At 41.5% G+C, this 18,036-nt stretch overlaps 1 protein-coding gene across 1 annotated transcript; it reads left to right on the forward strand.

Moving 5' to 3' along the window:
- The first annotated feature begins 8,929 nt into the window (after positions 1 to 8,929).
- Positions 8,930 to 15,804, forward strand: pskh1 (protein serine kinase H1). Its single transcript, XM_061076972.1, has 4 exons — positions 8,930 to 9,238; positions 9,867 to 10,581; positions 11,210 to 12,133; positions 14,924 to 15,804. Exons 2-4 carry the CDS (start codon positions 10,513 to 10,515, stop codon positions 15,239 to 15,241), a joined length of 1,311 nt encoding a protein of 436 aa, XP_060932955.1. The 5' UTR covers positions 8,930 to 9,238; positions 9,867 to 10,512; the 3' UTR covers positions 15,242 to 15,804.
- Positions 15,805 to 18,036: the final 2,232 nt, after the last annotated feature.

Genomic DNA, 18,036 nt, shown 5'->3' on the forward strand with positions numbered 1-18,036 from the left:
GAGGTGATGGAGAGAACCAACAATGATTAATGTTACTCTGCATCTGTTAATGTAGAAAATAGGAAACATGTTTTAGGTTTATTTTGCAATAAAATTGACATTAGAAAAAAGTTTTGTTTACCATGTTTTACGACGACTTTTTATTTAATATTATTTTACATTCTGTTTCTATTCATAATTTACCTAAGCGGCGGATCAATACATCTTATCTCATCTTATCTTATCTTATCTTATCTTATCTTATCTTATCTTATCTTATTAGGCTACTGTGTCATATGAGGATATATTCATAATTTACAATTTGTTCCGTTGCCCCAAATAAGCAAATCGATGAAACCTTGCAGAGCTTCAAATATAATTTTCATCTGTACAATAAACTGTAACTCCAGCTAAAGATGTAATAGTGTGAAAGTAGTTAGAGTAACTGTAGATGTTTTAATGCACCGTAAGGGACCAATTATAAAACAGTGTACAGTTGTATGAGTGTCTCAATGCGACATCTCCTTCCTTTCACAATTTATAGAAAAACACAGCAAGCCACGAGTCTTGCTGACATATCTGCTGTAAATATTTCATTATTGCACAAGTCTTATTTTATGTATTTTTCATATCCCCCTGAAATGCGTGCTGTCTCCATACACACAATGTGTTTCTATATCAAATATGTACATGTGAGTTTGTGAACCTGATCCTGATTCTGTGGTAAAATCTTTATTTAACAGACACTTTGCATATTGAGTGAAATTAAACCACATCATCTACCTGCTGTGTCAATCATTTCAAGGAGAATGGTTCTTGTTGAGTTGTTTTTGTGTCTCTGGGTATTTCTCTGTGACCCGAGGTTCCCAGTTTACATTGAGTGCACGGTTGTGCTTCATTATTAATACATCTGAAAGTAACAGACTATCTGTCATCATATAATAAATTATAGACGTGTAATGGCCGTGTTACCCACACAGTTCGTTCAGGAGGTAGTCGCTGCCCCGAGGTTTCACACAGTGTCCAAATTGCACAGAAGATTATTATATTATGATCATTATGCCTGTAATGAACTCATTAGCTACATTTAATGTCTAATGGCCAGTGATTAGAAGAGAAGGCTTTTACCACAAGACACATGAAGTATCAGGCTCTTTTATTAAAGCCGATGTGACAGGAAGAAACTTTACCCGCTGCTGTTGGAATGTTTTAAAGTTAGAAGTGGTGAAGTTGCGTTGAATACAGGTTTGTCAGCGTTTTATTCCTGGACTCTTAAAAGCTCTCTCTCTGAATACCGGAGATTAACGCAGAGCTTGAATGTTTTGTTCGTCTTTCTGAACTGATTCGGCTTTGCTCTCAAACTTTGCTGCGCCTGATTCAGTTTAAGCCTCTGATTATGACTCAAACACCCATTTCTCACCGGGGATGATATTCGCTCAGTGAAGGTATGAAAGGAATAGGAGAAGCACCATTCTCCCCATAAGTCAGCGTACTATCAAAAAGATGATCAAGCTGTTACGTTAAAGGGTCATTATGCAATATTTTTACCTACGATAATAGCGTCAAACTTATTTTTATGGTTCACTGACTCGGAATAGGGAGAATGTTTCATCTTGCTCGTGCTCTCTGCAGCATTGGCGAGTGGGAACGAGCTCCTGTGAGAAACGTGCAGAGCTGCTTTCAGACACTAAACTTCAGATAATCTCCTGAATATATGTGAAGGAACTGTAAGTGAGAACAAAAATGTCCGAGTCAGTTTCCCTGCAAGATGCTGTCCGACTGGGTGAGTCAAAGTGTCAGGTTTTATTTATTGATTAAATTGTTATTTTATCCAAATACACACAAGAGTGAAACTGATATCCTGCTCGTGGACGAGAGTAAACATGTCAACTAAACAGCAGTAATGTGTAACTGAGTCCAATATGCATTTGTAATATCTGTAATAAATCCCAAAGCAGACATAGACTCCACCGGTCACACGAGGTGATGAACAAACTGAAAGGTTTAAAGTGGAAGAATACAGCGAGAACACAAAGCTCATTCTGTGTCTGTCGTCTGGTTCCATCACATTTCTGCCAACTGAGGAAAAACAAATGTACGATAATATAAAACAAGGCAGGTTCTGGCTTCACAGGTTTTTTCCCTTTGACAGTTTTAAGATCATACCTGAGTGTCGTTTCCCAAGTAAACAACATAAACCAGAAGGACTCCTGAAAGTCAGTTTGTGTTGTTCCACTGTTCAGAGGAAGACACAGTTCCATTCATCACCTCAGCTGACAAATAAATGAATGTAGGACGTATTCGGGCCATGTTGAAGGAAAGAAATCCTGAGATCTCGAGAATAATGTCGTAATGTTACGAGAGTAAAGTCGCACTTGAAAATACACTTGTAATATTATGAGAATGAAGTCGCAACATGATAATAATAAAGTTATAAAGTCCTGAAATTGTCAGAACAAAGTCGTAAAACTAAAATTTTAGATAATTAGCATTTAGAAATGGGATCTTTAAATGTCACCGAAATGCAATCAAGGATAAGTTCTTTCTCTAGAAAAGATAGTTGTTTTTCTTAAAGTTCTGATTCTTGTAATATTATGACTTTATTCTGGAAGTCAACTGTACCTAATACTCGTTCATACAAACGTGGAGTAAATTCACTCGACTAACCGTGATTCTTTCTCTGTCTCTGACCCGTCGGCTCCATCTATCTCTGCCTGTGGATCCGGTGCCTGCGTTTCTTCTCCTCTGTCCCTGAAGCTGGAGTCTAATGAATTAACATCTTCCCACACTGTGATGTCTGAGGAGTTCCTCAACACTCCATCACTCTACTTTCCTATTCACTTCTACTAAAGTGCTTTATCAGGCCTCAGGGTTAACATATCGATAATCGATCAGTCCCTTACCTCCACAAGTCATCCCACTTTTCTGTGTTGACGCTGGAAGATAGTTGGATCAGCTCAGTTTCATCTGTCACTGTCACCGCCTGTCACTCTGCCACCTGCTGTCTGCACTGTTTCAACTCTTCCTCTTCATCCTCTCGTCTCTTACATCCCGGAGGTCAAATGATAATTTTACATATATGGTTTATTACATGTGGTTTATTAAAAACTGAAGATATAGTTCATATATAGGTAACTAGTGAAAATATTGAACAAATGACTGTAGAAACAGAACCCTTCCATCCTGTCTTTGTCTGTGACGTTGATGAAAATGCTGATCAGGCTCAGTCGACCTTGATTTTGGCTCTGGAGAATTTTTAAAGTGATTTTAGAATTTAAAAAGGTTTATTATTGGTCTGTTCCAACAAAGTCACAAGGTTTCATACAATTGTCAGAGGAATATGACAATGATGCAGCATAAATCATCATTTTTAAACTTTCTGAAAATCTCAGCAGTTTTTGAACAAGCTTTCTTCACCACTATCTCAACCCACTAGAGTTCTATTAGGATGTGTTGGTTCAGAACCTTATTTCAGATATTTTTTGCAATTAAAAGTCAGTGTATCTGTACTTCTCTGCCTCAAAATGCCCAAAATAGCAGCATTTGTATCTGGGATATCTTGGTTTTAGTGGTTTGTTGTAACCAGCTCATTTGAAACCAGTTCATTTGAAACCAGTTCATTTGAAACCAGTTCATTTGAAACCAGCTCATTTGAAACCAGTTCATTTGAAACCAGCTCATTTGAAACCAGCTCATTTGAAACCAGTTCATTTAAAACCAACTCATTTTAAACCAGTTCATTTGAAACCAGTTCATTTGAAACCATCTCATTTGAAACCAGCTCATTTGAAACCAGCTCATTTGAAACCAGCTCATTTGAAACCAGCTCATTTGAAACCAGCTCATTTGAAACCAGCTCATTTGAAACCAGCTCATTTGAAACCAGTTCATTTGAAACCAGCTAATTTGAAACCAGTTCATTTGAAACCAGTTCATTTGAGACCAGCTCATTTGAAACCAGCCCATTTGAAACCAGTTCATTTGAAACCAGCTCATTTGAAACCAGTTCATTTGAAACCAGCTCATTTGAAACCAGCTCATTTGAAACCAGCTCATTTGAAACCAGCTCATTTGAAACCAGTTCATTTGAAACCAGCTAATTTGAAACCAGTTCATTTGAAACCAGCTAATTTGAAACCAGTTAATTTGAAACCAGCTCATTTGAAACCAGTTCATTTTAAACCAGTTCATTTGAAACCAGCTCATTTGAAACCAGCTCATTTGAAACCAGCTCATTTTAAACCAGTTCATTTGAAACACACCAGTATTCACTCCGACCTAATTGGGAGAGTGTTCACACTTGTTTTCTAATCTTTTATTCCACAGATTGAACAACAGGCCTCTGACACTGTTTCTCTCCATCAAGTCTTTCCTGTGTTTCCTCTTCTCTGTGCGGTATTGTTCTGATGACAGGTACCTGAACAAAGAACCATCTGTTCGGGCTCTTTCCAGCTGTGGGTTGCCATAAACTTGAAAATTTAAGGACAAGCGGGAATCTGTTCGGCGAGGAAATCATTTTTTTTTTTTTAAACTTCGCAAATTCCTGCGATAAAAGAGTGAGACACAGCAGGAGCAGTAACTTTCAGGCCGTTACTCCGGTTATTCGACTGGGACCAAATGAAAATCCTGCTGTCTCTGTGACTGACGAATCACCCTAATGTTCTCATAACATTACACTGGAAACTAATATCTCGCCCGGGGTGGTCAACAATATCCCTGGAATGAGCGTGTTGTATTTTGAGATATTTTTATCTTCTGCGGTGTCACTATAATATTCATACGATATTCCTTGAGGGAATTATGGGCCTGCGGCAATCAATAGTGGGTTTACTATGACCTGATTGTACTGACAGCATGCAGCAGCGGTCTCTCGCTCTGTCTCTTTCTCTTTCCACGCCTGATTCTCTGGGGGAGTCCCCTGCTACAGCGAGCCAGAGGAAGGGGGGAGGAAACGAAAATAGCAATATCCTCCAACAAGAATCATATCTGACACTGGATGTCATTTTCCAGCGTTTCCCTTCATTCCCCACTGCAGCAAAACTGCTTGTGAAACACACAACACGTGAAGCCGTCCACTCACACAGGAAACACACGTTGATGGCTGACACACACACACTTCAGGACTCTCCCACCTCACACACACACACACACACACAAATGAGGGAGAAGCATCATGGGGATATTAATGGAGCCGGAGACACAGACAGAGTCAATTGAGCTTTTAATAGAGCATCTCCTCTTCCTCTGTGTGGATAAATAATACAGCAGTCAGCAAATCTAGATCTAATAGATGATACTGACCTTTGGGGGGGAGAGAGAGTGAGATGGAGAGGGAAACACACACACACACACACACTCTCACACACACTCACACACACACACACACTCGAGTGTCAATAGAGTCGAGCGCTCAGACGAAGCATCTTCATCAGAATGTGATTCGTGGTGATCCATCAGGAGGATGAGGATGCAGCAGAGGCGTAGAGGTTCTGACCCGGGCTGCACTGCAGAGAGAGCAGCGAGGCTCGGGGGCCCCTCAGAGACCCCCCCCCCTTTGCTCTCATCCTCCCTCTTTGCCTTTTCTCTCCCTCTTCACATCCCTTCCTCTTCTATCTCTCTCCATCTCCCTCTTTCCATTTTGATTGCTCTCTGCTGCCTCGTCTCTCTCTCTCTCTTTTCCCTACCTCCCTATATTTCTGTCTGGTACCCACCATCTGTCATCCGTTGTCTTCCTCTGTCACCCCCCCCCCATTCGCGTCCCCCCTCTCCCACTCATTTTCACTCCCTCAATCCAATTCAAGGAGCTTTATTGGCATCATAAGATGAATTTTACTGTCTTTCCTGAACATTTGTCTTCCTCTTACTAACTCCACACTTTTTAATGCTGCTCCACAAAACTCTGCTGTGGAGGCTGCACCAGTCACGGCCGGTCAGCGGTGAGTTTCCAGTTCCTCACGCCACCACCGGGGGGGGTCAAGGCCCTGGATGGTTTATTTCCTGGCTCATGTACGAGCCGGGTTAAACTAAGTGATACTTATCCCACAATGTTTTACAAGCTCAGTGGAGGAGCGAGTGTTGTAAAGGAACAAGCAGCCAAATAAAAAGGTCTCCACAGTCTGAGGAGGCCTGGAAAGGGACCTGTATGTGAACAGTGACACCATGTGGACACTCTCTGTAACACATCATCGTGCTGTGATGAGCTGCAGGAGCCAAGGCTGATCTGTTTCTGTCTCCACCAGGGGCTTGTTTATTTGTTTGCTTATTTGTTTATTTGTTTGTTTGTCTGCAGGATTGTGTAAGATGGGCTCACGCTAAACTTGCTTGAGGGATGAGATGTGAAGAAGAGGCTGAATGATATGAATGATCTGGGACTGATGCTGATGAAGATAATGTGGAGTAAATAATTAAGCATATTTCAGCTGATATATGTATAAAGCATTGTCAATTATTACTAAGACGTATTTATAAAACCCTTGTTAAAAAGAAATTTATATTTTGCCATTAACTCTATTATAACTAACTATGAATAAAAAGAAAATACAACCAAATAACTTGAATTTAAAATTGCTCGGGCTTTAGGAAGGAACTAGTAACTTTTGGTGATGATCCTGTTAAAGGATGGATTCAAACTTTCTTTTATTACTTTTCTATAAACTTTTTTCCCTGTATTTTCATAAATTTATCAAAAAAGAATGTAAAAATCTGACGTCTTAATGGTACTGAGATCTACAAATTTACCTCGGCTGTGGTATTAACTCACTGTTTTATCTCAACACCCAAAAAGTTATTTTCCTATTCTTGTTCACCTCTGTCCTTTTCGTCCGCCTACAGAACCGACTTTGTCAAAACTTGGTGGAAGGAGGAGACTTGGGCCAAAGAGGAATCCATTAATCTGTGTCTGGGATCCAGACAAAGGGGCAGATCCACTTTCTTTGATATTGCAAGATACAGCATTTTTTGACATTTTCCCCCGAGACTTTCATTCTAGCTTTAATACTTTGATTTTCTCCTTATCTTCCTCACGACACAAGAGCAAAATGTCAAACTACTACAGGAGTTTCACAGCAGCAGTAAAAACTGAGAGTTAATCCTGTCGGTTGTTATGTTTGCTCTGTTTTCTGCAACTGTTCCTCTTTTAATTGGTTCCTATTATAGATTTTGACGAAACCATGTGTTAGAATTGAAGCTCATTTAATTCAGTTCTGCCACATGTACGAGACAAAAAGGGAATTGAAAGGGATTGAAATTATGTTTCTCTCTAATCAACAGTGTAAACACAGAAATAGACAGAACACATAATAAGAACAAGAGTAAAACTTTATTTATACAGCCCATTTAAAAAACAAGTTAACAAAGTTAAAAATATATAACTACGCTGAATATTAAGTACTTAAATGACATGAGAACATAACATAGTATCCAGTCAAATGGCTCAGGGTATAGGATGTGAGTGTTGCAAACCAGAAGAGTGCTAAAATGGATAAAAAGTGATCAATCTAAATGTTTGCAGTGAGTTAAATAACTTATTTGATCCCCAACTTCTCCAGAGAGCAGAGTGAAATAACAAAAGAACAGTTTCCATGTTATCTCCACCTTAATCAAACTCAGATTGATCATATTATACTCAGATGTCAGCAGTACAGAGCTGTAACATCCCAGGTTGGTGTGTGAGAATAAGAAGTCATCCTGTGTGTGACTCCTCTGACCTGAACTCGTGAGGCTGAGGTTCGATTCTCCCAGACTCTCTAGTACTTTTCCAAGAGGAGATGTCAGCACTTTGTGAGAGGGACTTGTCTCAGTATCCAGGAAGTGACGGGGAGGACTGGACGGGGTCGAAACAAGCTGAGGGAGGTCGTCCTGTCTCCACAAAAGAAGTTGGGTGGAAGAGGAGCTCCATCAAGCTGCACGGACACAGACCTGTACCGGAAGTTGTACGTTTGGGCCTTCAATATAAAACAAAGGCACAACCCTGGGTTGTTGAAAAATACCAAAAACATTAATATTCATCTTCATAATGTGTGGTGTGTGGCATCTAGAAAATGCATATACACTAAATTTCTGGCTGTCACCAAAGTGGGGGGGCACAAGGCCAAAAAGGGAGCCTCTCAAACTTGTCTTCTCTCAACTAGAACATTATGTGCCCCAAGATTATGTGTATGATGCCTTCTGCTCATTCCTTTACACACATGCAACACACAAGCGTTACACAATAAACTGTGTGTCGAGAAGGATAACACCTCTCCGCTTCCCCCCCACTATCCAGAAATTAAGCTAAAATATCCTCCATCAGAGAAGTTGTCTACTTGTCCCAGTCCTCCAGGATCCAAAATCCAAAATCGTATTGTTTCTTGAGAAACTTCATAAAAACCCTTGAGATAATCAGAATCAGCTTTATTTAGGGATTTGACTCTAATGTAGTGTATTTACACAAATAGTCATACAATAGATAGATAGATAGCAAGATAGATAGATAGATAGATAGATAGATAGATAGATAGATAGATAGCAAGATAGATATATTGATAGATAGATAGATTGATAGCGAGATAGATGAATAGATAGATAGATAGATAGATAGATAAATAGATAGATAGATAGATAGATAGATAGATAGATAGATAGATAGATAGATAGATAGATAGATAGATAGATAGATAGATAGATAGATGAATAGATAGATGAATAGATAGATAGATAGATAGATAGATAGATAGATAGATAGATAGATAGATAGATAGATAGATAGATAGATAGATAGATAGATAGATAGATAGATAGATAGATAGATAGATAGATAGGGAGCACCAAATAAATAAACAACAAAAGGTTAATTCCTCCATCTCTGTAAAAAGGAATGTTGCTTGAAGGAATTTAAAAGTTTTATTTTGAAAATACGAAGCGGAAGCCCCGCGTTGCATTCCCTGGCTTCCCGTCCCTCTGTCTGTGGGAATCTGGGTCCTGAGTGAAAAACACCGTCCGGGGGAGCGACCAACTTCTGACTCTGTTTTTATTACCGTTATATTTTATTTTCTCATTCCTCCAGCCGCCTCGTCTCTCTCGGAAACACTTCCCCGGCCGAGGAGCATCGAAGTCCGGCGCTGACACCGGCGCTGCCCCGCCGGAGCCGCGGAGGAGTTGTTTGTGAAGTCGGGGTGAAAATGGAGAGCTCCGCGGAGTGAGAGTGGGGTGAGGAGGCGGGTCCTGCCCTTCTGCTAGCCGCTAGCTGCTAGCATGCTAACACAGGCTCCGAAGTTACGAGGTGAGCCTCACAGGCACTTTGTCACTTGTTTGGTTAAAATGATTGTGGATGTTTTTACCGACAGTCGTATTGTTTCTATACGTGGCTGAACGAAATGATCTGAGGATGATTCTGGTGCAGAGAGAAAACCCAGTGACATGGCTCAGGCCTTATCTTAACTTAACTGAACTTAACTTAAACTCACTGTAAAGTATCTTCAGTTCATTCACAGAGTACTAGTTTCATTTATTATATTATGTTATCACTTGATTTTAAAGGAGCTTTCTTCTTAATCAGCTGTTTTCATGTCTGACAAAGTAAAGTCATTTGTTACACATTTATTACACAATATTTCTAATTATAACTCCAACAAAACTTCTGGTTATTGAGGTTTTTTCTTTTTAAAATGACAAATTAAAACATGTCTGTGATCAAACCCTGCACGAGCTGACTTTTAAAATAAGTTCTCCTTTATTGGCAACAGCTTCCTGTGCACACAATGTTCACAGGAAGCTGTCGCCATGTCAGGATTCAGCGTATATCCTGACATGTAATATATCCACAGACACGGTGCAGGTCCGTGTTTCTGTCGAGCCCGAAACCGCGAAGTCTCCAGTTTCATATCGCATTTTCCCGTTCTTCCCTCCAGAGCCTCCCTCCGCTGTGATCCTCCAGGGGAGCTGCTCTATCTGCTGTTCCACCGCTGCTGACGCTGCAGATTCTCCCGATGGATCCCAGCTCAGTTGATGGTTCGACTGGTTGTGGAAGTTCTGCGTGAATCCTGAGGACCATGATGCATTTCTGCTGAAGGCGACAACACTTAACAAGCTCTTCTCCTGATCAATCGTTCCTTGTGCATCGAGGATCCAAACCCACCCGTAACATTTTAACGTCATCTGAGATGGGGCCCTGGTAGCTTCTTCAAGGGGTTTGAGGTCCCCCCCCCCCCCTCCTGTGTGTGGGCATAAGACCCATCAACACAGGTCTATAGAAGAAAGCTGTGACCCGGTGGTAAAGCACTTGCTGTGGGAGTAGAGACGCCCGGCGTGATTAGCAAAATGCGTTCATGAGCTCCTCGGCTGTTAAACTGGATCTAAGTGGTCGTCTCGCTCGTGCTCAGGAGCTGTGACTGCTGATGCCAGCTCGTCGGGACCTGAGGGGGTGTGATCAGCTTTATTCATGAACCCTGTGACTCGGCGTGGGTACGGCCTGGATGTTGGATCTGCTGCAGCGGTGATGAGGCCGGGCTCCTGGGGGCCTGCGTGGCTGGATGGGCAGCGGCCCACGGTGATGTGATGGGGTGCAGGAACAGTAAGGTCCTCCCTGAGCCTCCGGGGGACGTTCAGTTGGACCTGGTCAAAAAGGTCGGTAGAGAAACACAGTAATGTAATTTATAATAAGTTGATGATGTTCTCTATCTATTAAAAGTAATGTTAATGTATTAAATGCATCTCACAACTTCTTAGAGCCCAAGGTGACATCTTCAGATTTCTTGTTTTGTCAGACCCACAAAAACATTGATATAAAAGCAGAGAAAACTATTATCATCACGTTGTCAAGCTGGACAACTTTACTGTAGATTCATTAATTAGTGAATCTAGTTACTTATTAGGGCTGCTCGATTAGTCGAAATTTAATCGTGATTACGATTATGGGGTCCAACGATCTCCAAACAACTATAAACGAGTTGAAACGATTATTTGGCATTTTTTTTCGAAAGAGACGCGTCCACAATCAGTCCTTCCCCCAAAGCAACCAGAACCGGAAGTGACTGGTCCTTCCGGTTATAGTCATTTCAAGAATAAAGCATAGACTTCAGAATAAGGGCACATATTAATAGTCGTTGGAATAATCGTGATTTCGATATTGTCCAAAATAATCGTGATTATAATTTTTTCCATAATCGAGCAGCCCTGTTACTTATTCAAGATTTGTGTTTGTTATTGAATGTGAATTATATTTTTAGAATAACATTATTGGTTGATTTTTCAGGTTGATCCTCCGCAGCCCCCCCAGACAGATATCTTCAAGCACTTCATACGAGGGGATGGCACTGGAAGCAAGACGGGCGGGGGTGGGGGTGGGGGCGGTGACAAGGCCGACTCCGCCTCCCCATATCAGGCCCAGGCACAAGCTGCCACTCCCACCGCCTCCGCCCAGCCGCCCAAGGACCCGTCCGATCTGTCGGACCCTCAGCGCAAGAAGGTGGCGAAGTATCGAGCCAAGTTCGATCCCCGGGTCACGGCCAAGTACGACATCAAGGCTCTGATTGGACGAGGGAGTTTCAGCCGGGTTGTTCGCGTGGAACACAAGAGCACGCGGCAGCCGTACGCCATCAAGATGATCGAGACTCGCTACCGGGAGGGGAGGGAGGTGTGCGAGTCCGAGCTGTGTGTCCTCAGGCGCGTTCGCCACACCAACATCATCCAGCTGATGGAGGTGTTCGAGACGGCCGAGCGGGTCTACATGGTGATGGAGCTCGCCACCGGAGGAGAGCTCTTCGACCGGATCATCGCTCGCGGCTCCTTCACCGAGCGGGACGCCACCCGGGTGCTGCAGATGGTTCTGGACGGCGTCAAGTACCTCCACACGCTGGGGATCACTCACCGGGACCTGAAGCCGGAGAACCTGCTCTACTACCACCCAGGGGCCGACTCCAAGATCATCATCACCGACTTCGGCTTGGCCAGCAGCAGGAAGAAGGGCGACGAGTGTCTGATGAAGACCACCTGCGGCACGCCGGAGTACATCGCGCCGGAGATCCTGGTGAGGAAGCCCTACACCAACGCCGTGGACATGTGGGCGCTGGGCGTGATCTCCTACATCCTGCTGAGTGGAACCATGCCGTTCGAGGACGACAACCGCATGCGGCTGTACCGACAAATCCTCAAGGGGAAGTACAGCTTCTCCGGAGAGGTGAGGAGTTACAGTAGATGCAAGTCACACACACACACACACACACACACACACACACACACACACACACACACACACACACACACACACACACACAACATTCCTCACACCACATGAGGCTTTGTCAACAAATTTCCAACAAGTTCAGCTCTTCCTGTGAGGTGGCACCATTCTAACGCCTCCATTTTCATTCGATGTCCATTTTCGACCTCATGTACTTTTTTTTTTTACCTCAGTCTCATTTATTCCTCCTCTCTAAGTCAATATGCCCCCCCACCCTCCCTCTCTCTCTGTGTGTGTGTGCACAGTAATTTATGCTCTATCTGTGTGTCTAGTTGGGAGAATGCTGAGTAGTCAGTTCCTTTGTTTCAGAGCGTGGGATGTTTATGTTGCAAGTGGGCTTTACCAAAGAGGCCCTCGGTTAATGTTTGCCCCACATACAGCTTCTCCAGGCAGATAATAGCTCCGTGGTTTGGTCGTATTTCACAGGGAGGAGTCGGAGCATCTCGGTTTTTTATGCTCCTGTGGCGCCAGCTGGAGGCTTTAAGTTTTCAGGTTCTCGTTTCTACAAAATGTTCGGACTCTCGGATGAACAGACTCGATTTTGGGGGTCAAAGGTCGGTGTAACCTGATGTTTGTCCCGATGCTGTGAATGGGATACGCTTTAGGAACGCAGGTAGTTTTATTATATCTGATACAAATGACTATTTGCACTAGATAGTGTAGTTTGTCAGAATTAAAACATGAATTGTTGATTTATGGCCACTAACCTGTACTGTGAGGTCCCAGTGACCTTTTGACACAAAAATCTAGATAGATAGATAGATAGATCTCATCTGCGGTGTTAGATCTATCTATCTATCTATCTATCTATCTATCTATCTATCTATCTATCTATCTATCTATCTATCTATCTATCTATCTATCTATCTATCTATCTATCTATCTATCTATCTATCTATCTATCTATCTATCTATCTATCTATCTATCTAGATTTTGGTGTCAAAAGGTCACTGGGACCTCACAGTACAGGTTATCGGCCATAACTCAACAATTCATGTGTTAATTCTGACAAAATACACTTTATACGTTTTATAAACTTCCATCAAAGTCAGATGTGGATGTTTAGTGCAACTTGGGGAGTTGAGTGAAGCACACAACCCTGAGGTGTAAGTTCGAGTCTGTGGATGAGTCCAGATTTGAACCTGACATGTGAGATAAAGTCAGATCTGACAAATCACCCACACAAACCCAGATTTTTAGCTGAGGGGATCAAATAGTAAAGTAATAACCCTGAATGAAAAAGAGGTTTGTCTCCTTGTTTACCGTTTTAATCTCTACGAATATGAAATAATAGCAAAATTGTGCTGCTGTGATGATTCTGCATTCATGAGGTATTTAATATAAGCTTCTAAGTGAGAGATGGAGCAGACTCTAATGTTTTTTCCCTCAGGGATTTGTTCTTTTACAGCTGTGACAAATAATGTTCATGTTTAAAGCTGCAGTCCAGGAATGAATCACAGCCTGGACACACAAAAAATGTAGAGTCGTGTTCTTAAGTGTTTGTCGGAGGTTTTGACTCACGACTCGTCATTAATACCAAACAGACTCCACAGATGTTTCCCAATGCATCTGATTTAAAGGACATTTTGTTTCACATATGATCACATGGAAACTTGACCTTCAGAGACACAGGAAATTCAATAACAAGTCTGACAATTTATCAAAATCTAAGAAGTCACATTGTGTACCATAAACGTAACACAACAACAAAGCACTGTCTTTAGTGGACGGGACATTATCAGCTTTCTATTGCTCTGCTGCCCTCTTGTGTTTAGGGGAGGGAGCTTAGTTATTACAAAAATAAATGATGTACATGTATAAGTGAATAAAAGAACAAAATAATTATCCGTACATAGTTGGTCTACAAACAGATACTCACACATACAAAAGTGCATTATTTTACGTTCACAAAAGAAATGAATCATGATATATTTTATAGTCAAATACTTATATTTATACCTCATATATATATCATATCATATTATATCATACTCTTTGTATATTCTTGTATATACACATATTTATACATGTGTACATTTTATTATTATTATTATTATATATACTGTTGCTGCCATTATTACTATATAATGCTATTATATTGGTATAATTACTATCATATATAAATATATATTATGTTATATTATATACTATATATACTGTACTATTTTTATATACTGTCTAACAATAACATTACCATCATATCATCAGTACTATTCCCCTCATCTTGCCACTGCACCTTATCTACCTATTTATCTTGTGTTTCTGTTTTTATTCTTTCTACCTCAATATTTTTTATTTTATTCTATTTTATTGTAGTCAAATATAGCGGCTGCTATGACGACATAATTTCCCTTCGGGGATGAATAAAGTAATCTATCTATCTATCAATCTATCTATCTATCTATCTATACACTATGATTTATCAAAGCAGAGTATTTTTACATCTCTAGAAAATATTCAGTAGACGTCTTATGTCTCATTTCATATATTCTCTGGTTTTTGATGTTTAATTAATTATTTTCCAGTTTTCTGCCTAACCAGTTTTGTCAGTTTAGACTTTTCATAGCATCAACAGCACAAACTGAACTAATAACTTTAACAATTCATTTTCCTTTGGTTATTGCCATGTGATGCAGCCCACACCTCAGTTAGGAGACCACTGGTTCAATCCTGGCACTGACTCAGCTTGTTGTTGACATGTCTCCCGTCTGTCTCCATGTCTCCAGCCGTGGCCCAGTGTGTCCAACCTGGCCAAAGACTTTGTGGAGCGGATTCTGACGGTGGACCCCAGCGAGCGTCTGACCGCCGGCCAGGCCTTCAAGCACCCCTGGGTCGTCAGCATGGCCGCCTCCTCCTCCATGAAGAACCTGCAGCGCTGCATATCTCAGAACCTGCTGAAGCGGGCGTCCTCGCGCTGCCACAGCACCAAGTCGGCCCAGTCCACTCGCTCCAGCCGCTCCACCAAGTCCAACAAGGCCCGGCGGGTGCGTGAGAAGGAGCTGCGCGAGCTGAACCGGCGCTACCAGCAGCAGTACAACGGCTGACAGGGGGGGGGGGGCGGGACAGCTGATGACTGCAGCGGACCTTGGACTTTAAGGGAAACAGCACTACAGAGACTGAACTTTCACAATGACTGTCACCATTCTATGATGCTTCCAGTGTTAAAGGCCTAAATGGGTTAAAATTCCCCCAAAAGAGGGAAATAATGTGACTGAATCAGTTTCTTCAAGCAAGAAATCTAATTGAGGTTGAAAAGTAACTGAGGAGATCGAGCAAATCAAAGGTGATTCCTGATCCTTAAAGACAGTGACGTGAATGAATCCTCATGGTTCTGTGTCTCCTGATGAGGACACAGAAGGACACACCAGCAAAGTGTTTCATTCCATCATCTCTCCGTCCGTTCCTCCACCTTCTCCTCGGCTGGACGGTGCCTTCCACTCCTTTTTTTTTAACTTTGTCTTTCCATTCCTGTGTCTCTACATATTTATTTATTATTGTTGACGTGATTATTAGTCTCCATTCAAATGGTCACTGGATGATGACCTTCTGCGAGGATCTGTTGAACAGAGTTCTGGGTACTGACGTTTCTAAGAAGAAGGGGAAACTTCTAGAACCCAACAACCCCCCCCCCCCCCCCACCCCACCCCCCTCCCTCACTCATTCCTGATTGAAAATTGCTGTGAATTTCTTATTTTACTTCTTGTACGGACCTTGTCTTGAGATATGGACGATGGAAACACACTGCAACACCACCACGCTATTGAAGGCCAATATGAAGGCATATTTTCTAGTAGTAGTCAATTCAAAGCTTATCTAATCTTGCCATTGTTGCTCCGTTAACATCAGTGTTCGGATGCTGTCAAAAGATTGTGAAGCTGTTGTGTGTTTAATCTTAAATGTTTTGTATTATACAATCCTACTTCCTTTTATTGTACTTGACCCAGCAGGTGTTTAGCCATTAGCCTGCCCTCATAGAGAAGAGCAGTATTCAAATCCTTCATTTGACATATTGGTATGTCGGTTGATAACGAGGAGCATGTCGGCCATTAATATGTATTTTGTTTAAAACGTGATTTACGAAACCTAGCATATGCATTTTTGGGGGGGAAAGATTTAAATTTTTCTCTTCGTGTGCACTTAATTCTGACTCGATCGAGGTTTAAAGGGAGAGATCACCCAGAAATGAAAATTCACTCATTATCTCCAACAAAACACATTTGGAGTTTCAGGGGTAAACAGAGTTGTAGCTGAACCGAATACAATAGAAAACATTAGTGAACTATCTTCAGATGTAAAAAAACAACAGTTCAAATCCAACATGCCTCGTTACTGCTCGTGTGGTGACATGCGAGTGTCTGGAAGCCCCGACATTCATATTCAACTCGAAACTAGGTAATTTATTCAAAGTTTTAAGCCTAAAAGTCCTCTAATATCTCTGACGAGGTGCATTCAGGGACCGTTGGAAAAGCTAACGTCTGCTAGCTTAAACACTGCTGGTTGACTTTTGGGCTTAAAACACGGTGGAAATAACCTTGTTTCGAGTGGAATATGAAATGTCGGGGGTTGCTGACACTTTGATGACACCACACGAGCAGCCTGGAGGCATGTTGTGTTTCTTCTGTTGTTTTATTACGTCTGAAGATAAGTCAATAATATTTTCACTTGTATTGGATTCGGCTGCTACACTGTTTACCCCTGAAACTCCAAATGTGTTTTGTGGACTCAAACTCTTCACACCCATGAACTATCCCTTTAAGAGAAGAGCTGTAGCTGATCAAATCCCCAACATCCACACTGAAGATGTTTGTTTTATAGTACAACAGACTCCTCTCTCTCTCGATTCTCTTCTTCTTGAGTCTGAATCATTACCAGTACAATACCCATCATGTGGATAATCATCGTCCTCTCATGATGACGTATTGTGACCACTGCACTACTCAGAGCTGGAGGTATAATAACCGTATACTGAAAACTTTAGTTTATGTGATACTGTGGTGTAGTTTGAATGATCAGGTGCTTCACTACAGTTCAGTGCTCTGGATTTTACTGTTGTTTCTTTTTGTTATTGATTTAATTTCTAATGACTCCCAGAGATTCCTGGCATTTAATGGTCTTGATTCCCAAATCTGTCAGAAACTGTGATATTAATAGTTACACAAAAAAATTGATGGGCCTCGTTTTCCTTTTTTTTGTTTTATTTCTTTAATCTGACAAAGCACTTCATGTACAAAGTTGAATAGAGTTTTGTTTAGTGTGTCTGTTGTTATGTATTTGTCAGTGGACTCTCAGTGTAAATCAGATGGTACATTGTGGCCTTTTCTTCTTCATATGAGTGTTTCTGCTGTGATCTGCCCCCCCCCTGACTCATAAAGTGAACTCTTTAACACGTACTGGAAACCTAACCGAGCCATGTCAGCTGACCTCAGTCTTTCCGTGTGTTTTTGTCTGTCGGCCTTCGCTCGCTCCAGAATGTCGTTTTCTCTGATGCTACTCTTTCCATTTTCCTTGATGTAAGGATATTTTTTTTACTTTCCTCGTCCCTCTGCTGTCATCTGATCTGATATCTCACCTCCTGGTGGCAGAAAACTGTTAGTGCATTTGTTTTCTTAAGACTAAGTGAGGGTTGAATCATAACTGGTATCGAAGCACTTAAACCTTAACTCTCCCTGTGTTTGAGAGATGCGTTACCCTAGATGTGTCTTTTTCCTTTTGTACGGAGAAAATACCTGTGGTCATATTTAAGTACACATTGTCAGTGAAGTATCATTGTCGTACTTTCTACAAAACAGAAGCCGCCTTAACTCTGGCTGCTGGTTCACAGATTTCCTATAGAGCAAAG

The sequence above is a fragment of the Limanda limanda genome, chromosome 8 (assembly GCF_963576545.1).
Source record: "Limanda limanda chromosome 8, fLimLim1.1, whole genome shotgun sequence".
NCBI classification, from domain to species: Eukaryota; Metazoa; Chordata; class Actinopteri; order Pleuronectiformes; family Pleuronectidae; genus Limanda; species Limanda limanda.

What these genes read in the sequence shown, in the direction of transcription:
- pskh1 (XM_061076972.1), top strand. Translation starts at nt 10,513, where the DNA reads ATGGGGTGCAGGAACAGTAAGGTCCTCCCTGAGCCTCCGGGGGACGTT. An exon ending in AGTTGGACCTGGTCAAAAAG is followed by an intron (nt 10,582 to 11,209) that starts GTCGGTAGAGAA and finishes TTGATTTTTCAG; the next exon opens with GTTGATCCTCCGCAGCCCCC. An exon ending in AGTACAGCTTCTCCGGAGAG is followed by an intron (nt 12,134 to 14,923) that starts GTGAGGAGTTAC and finishes CCATGTCTCCAG; the next exon opens with CCGTGGCCCAGTGTGTCCAA.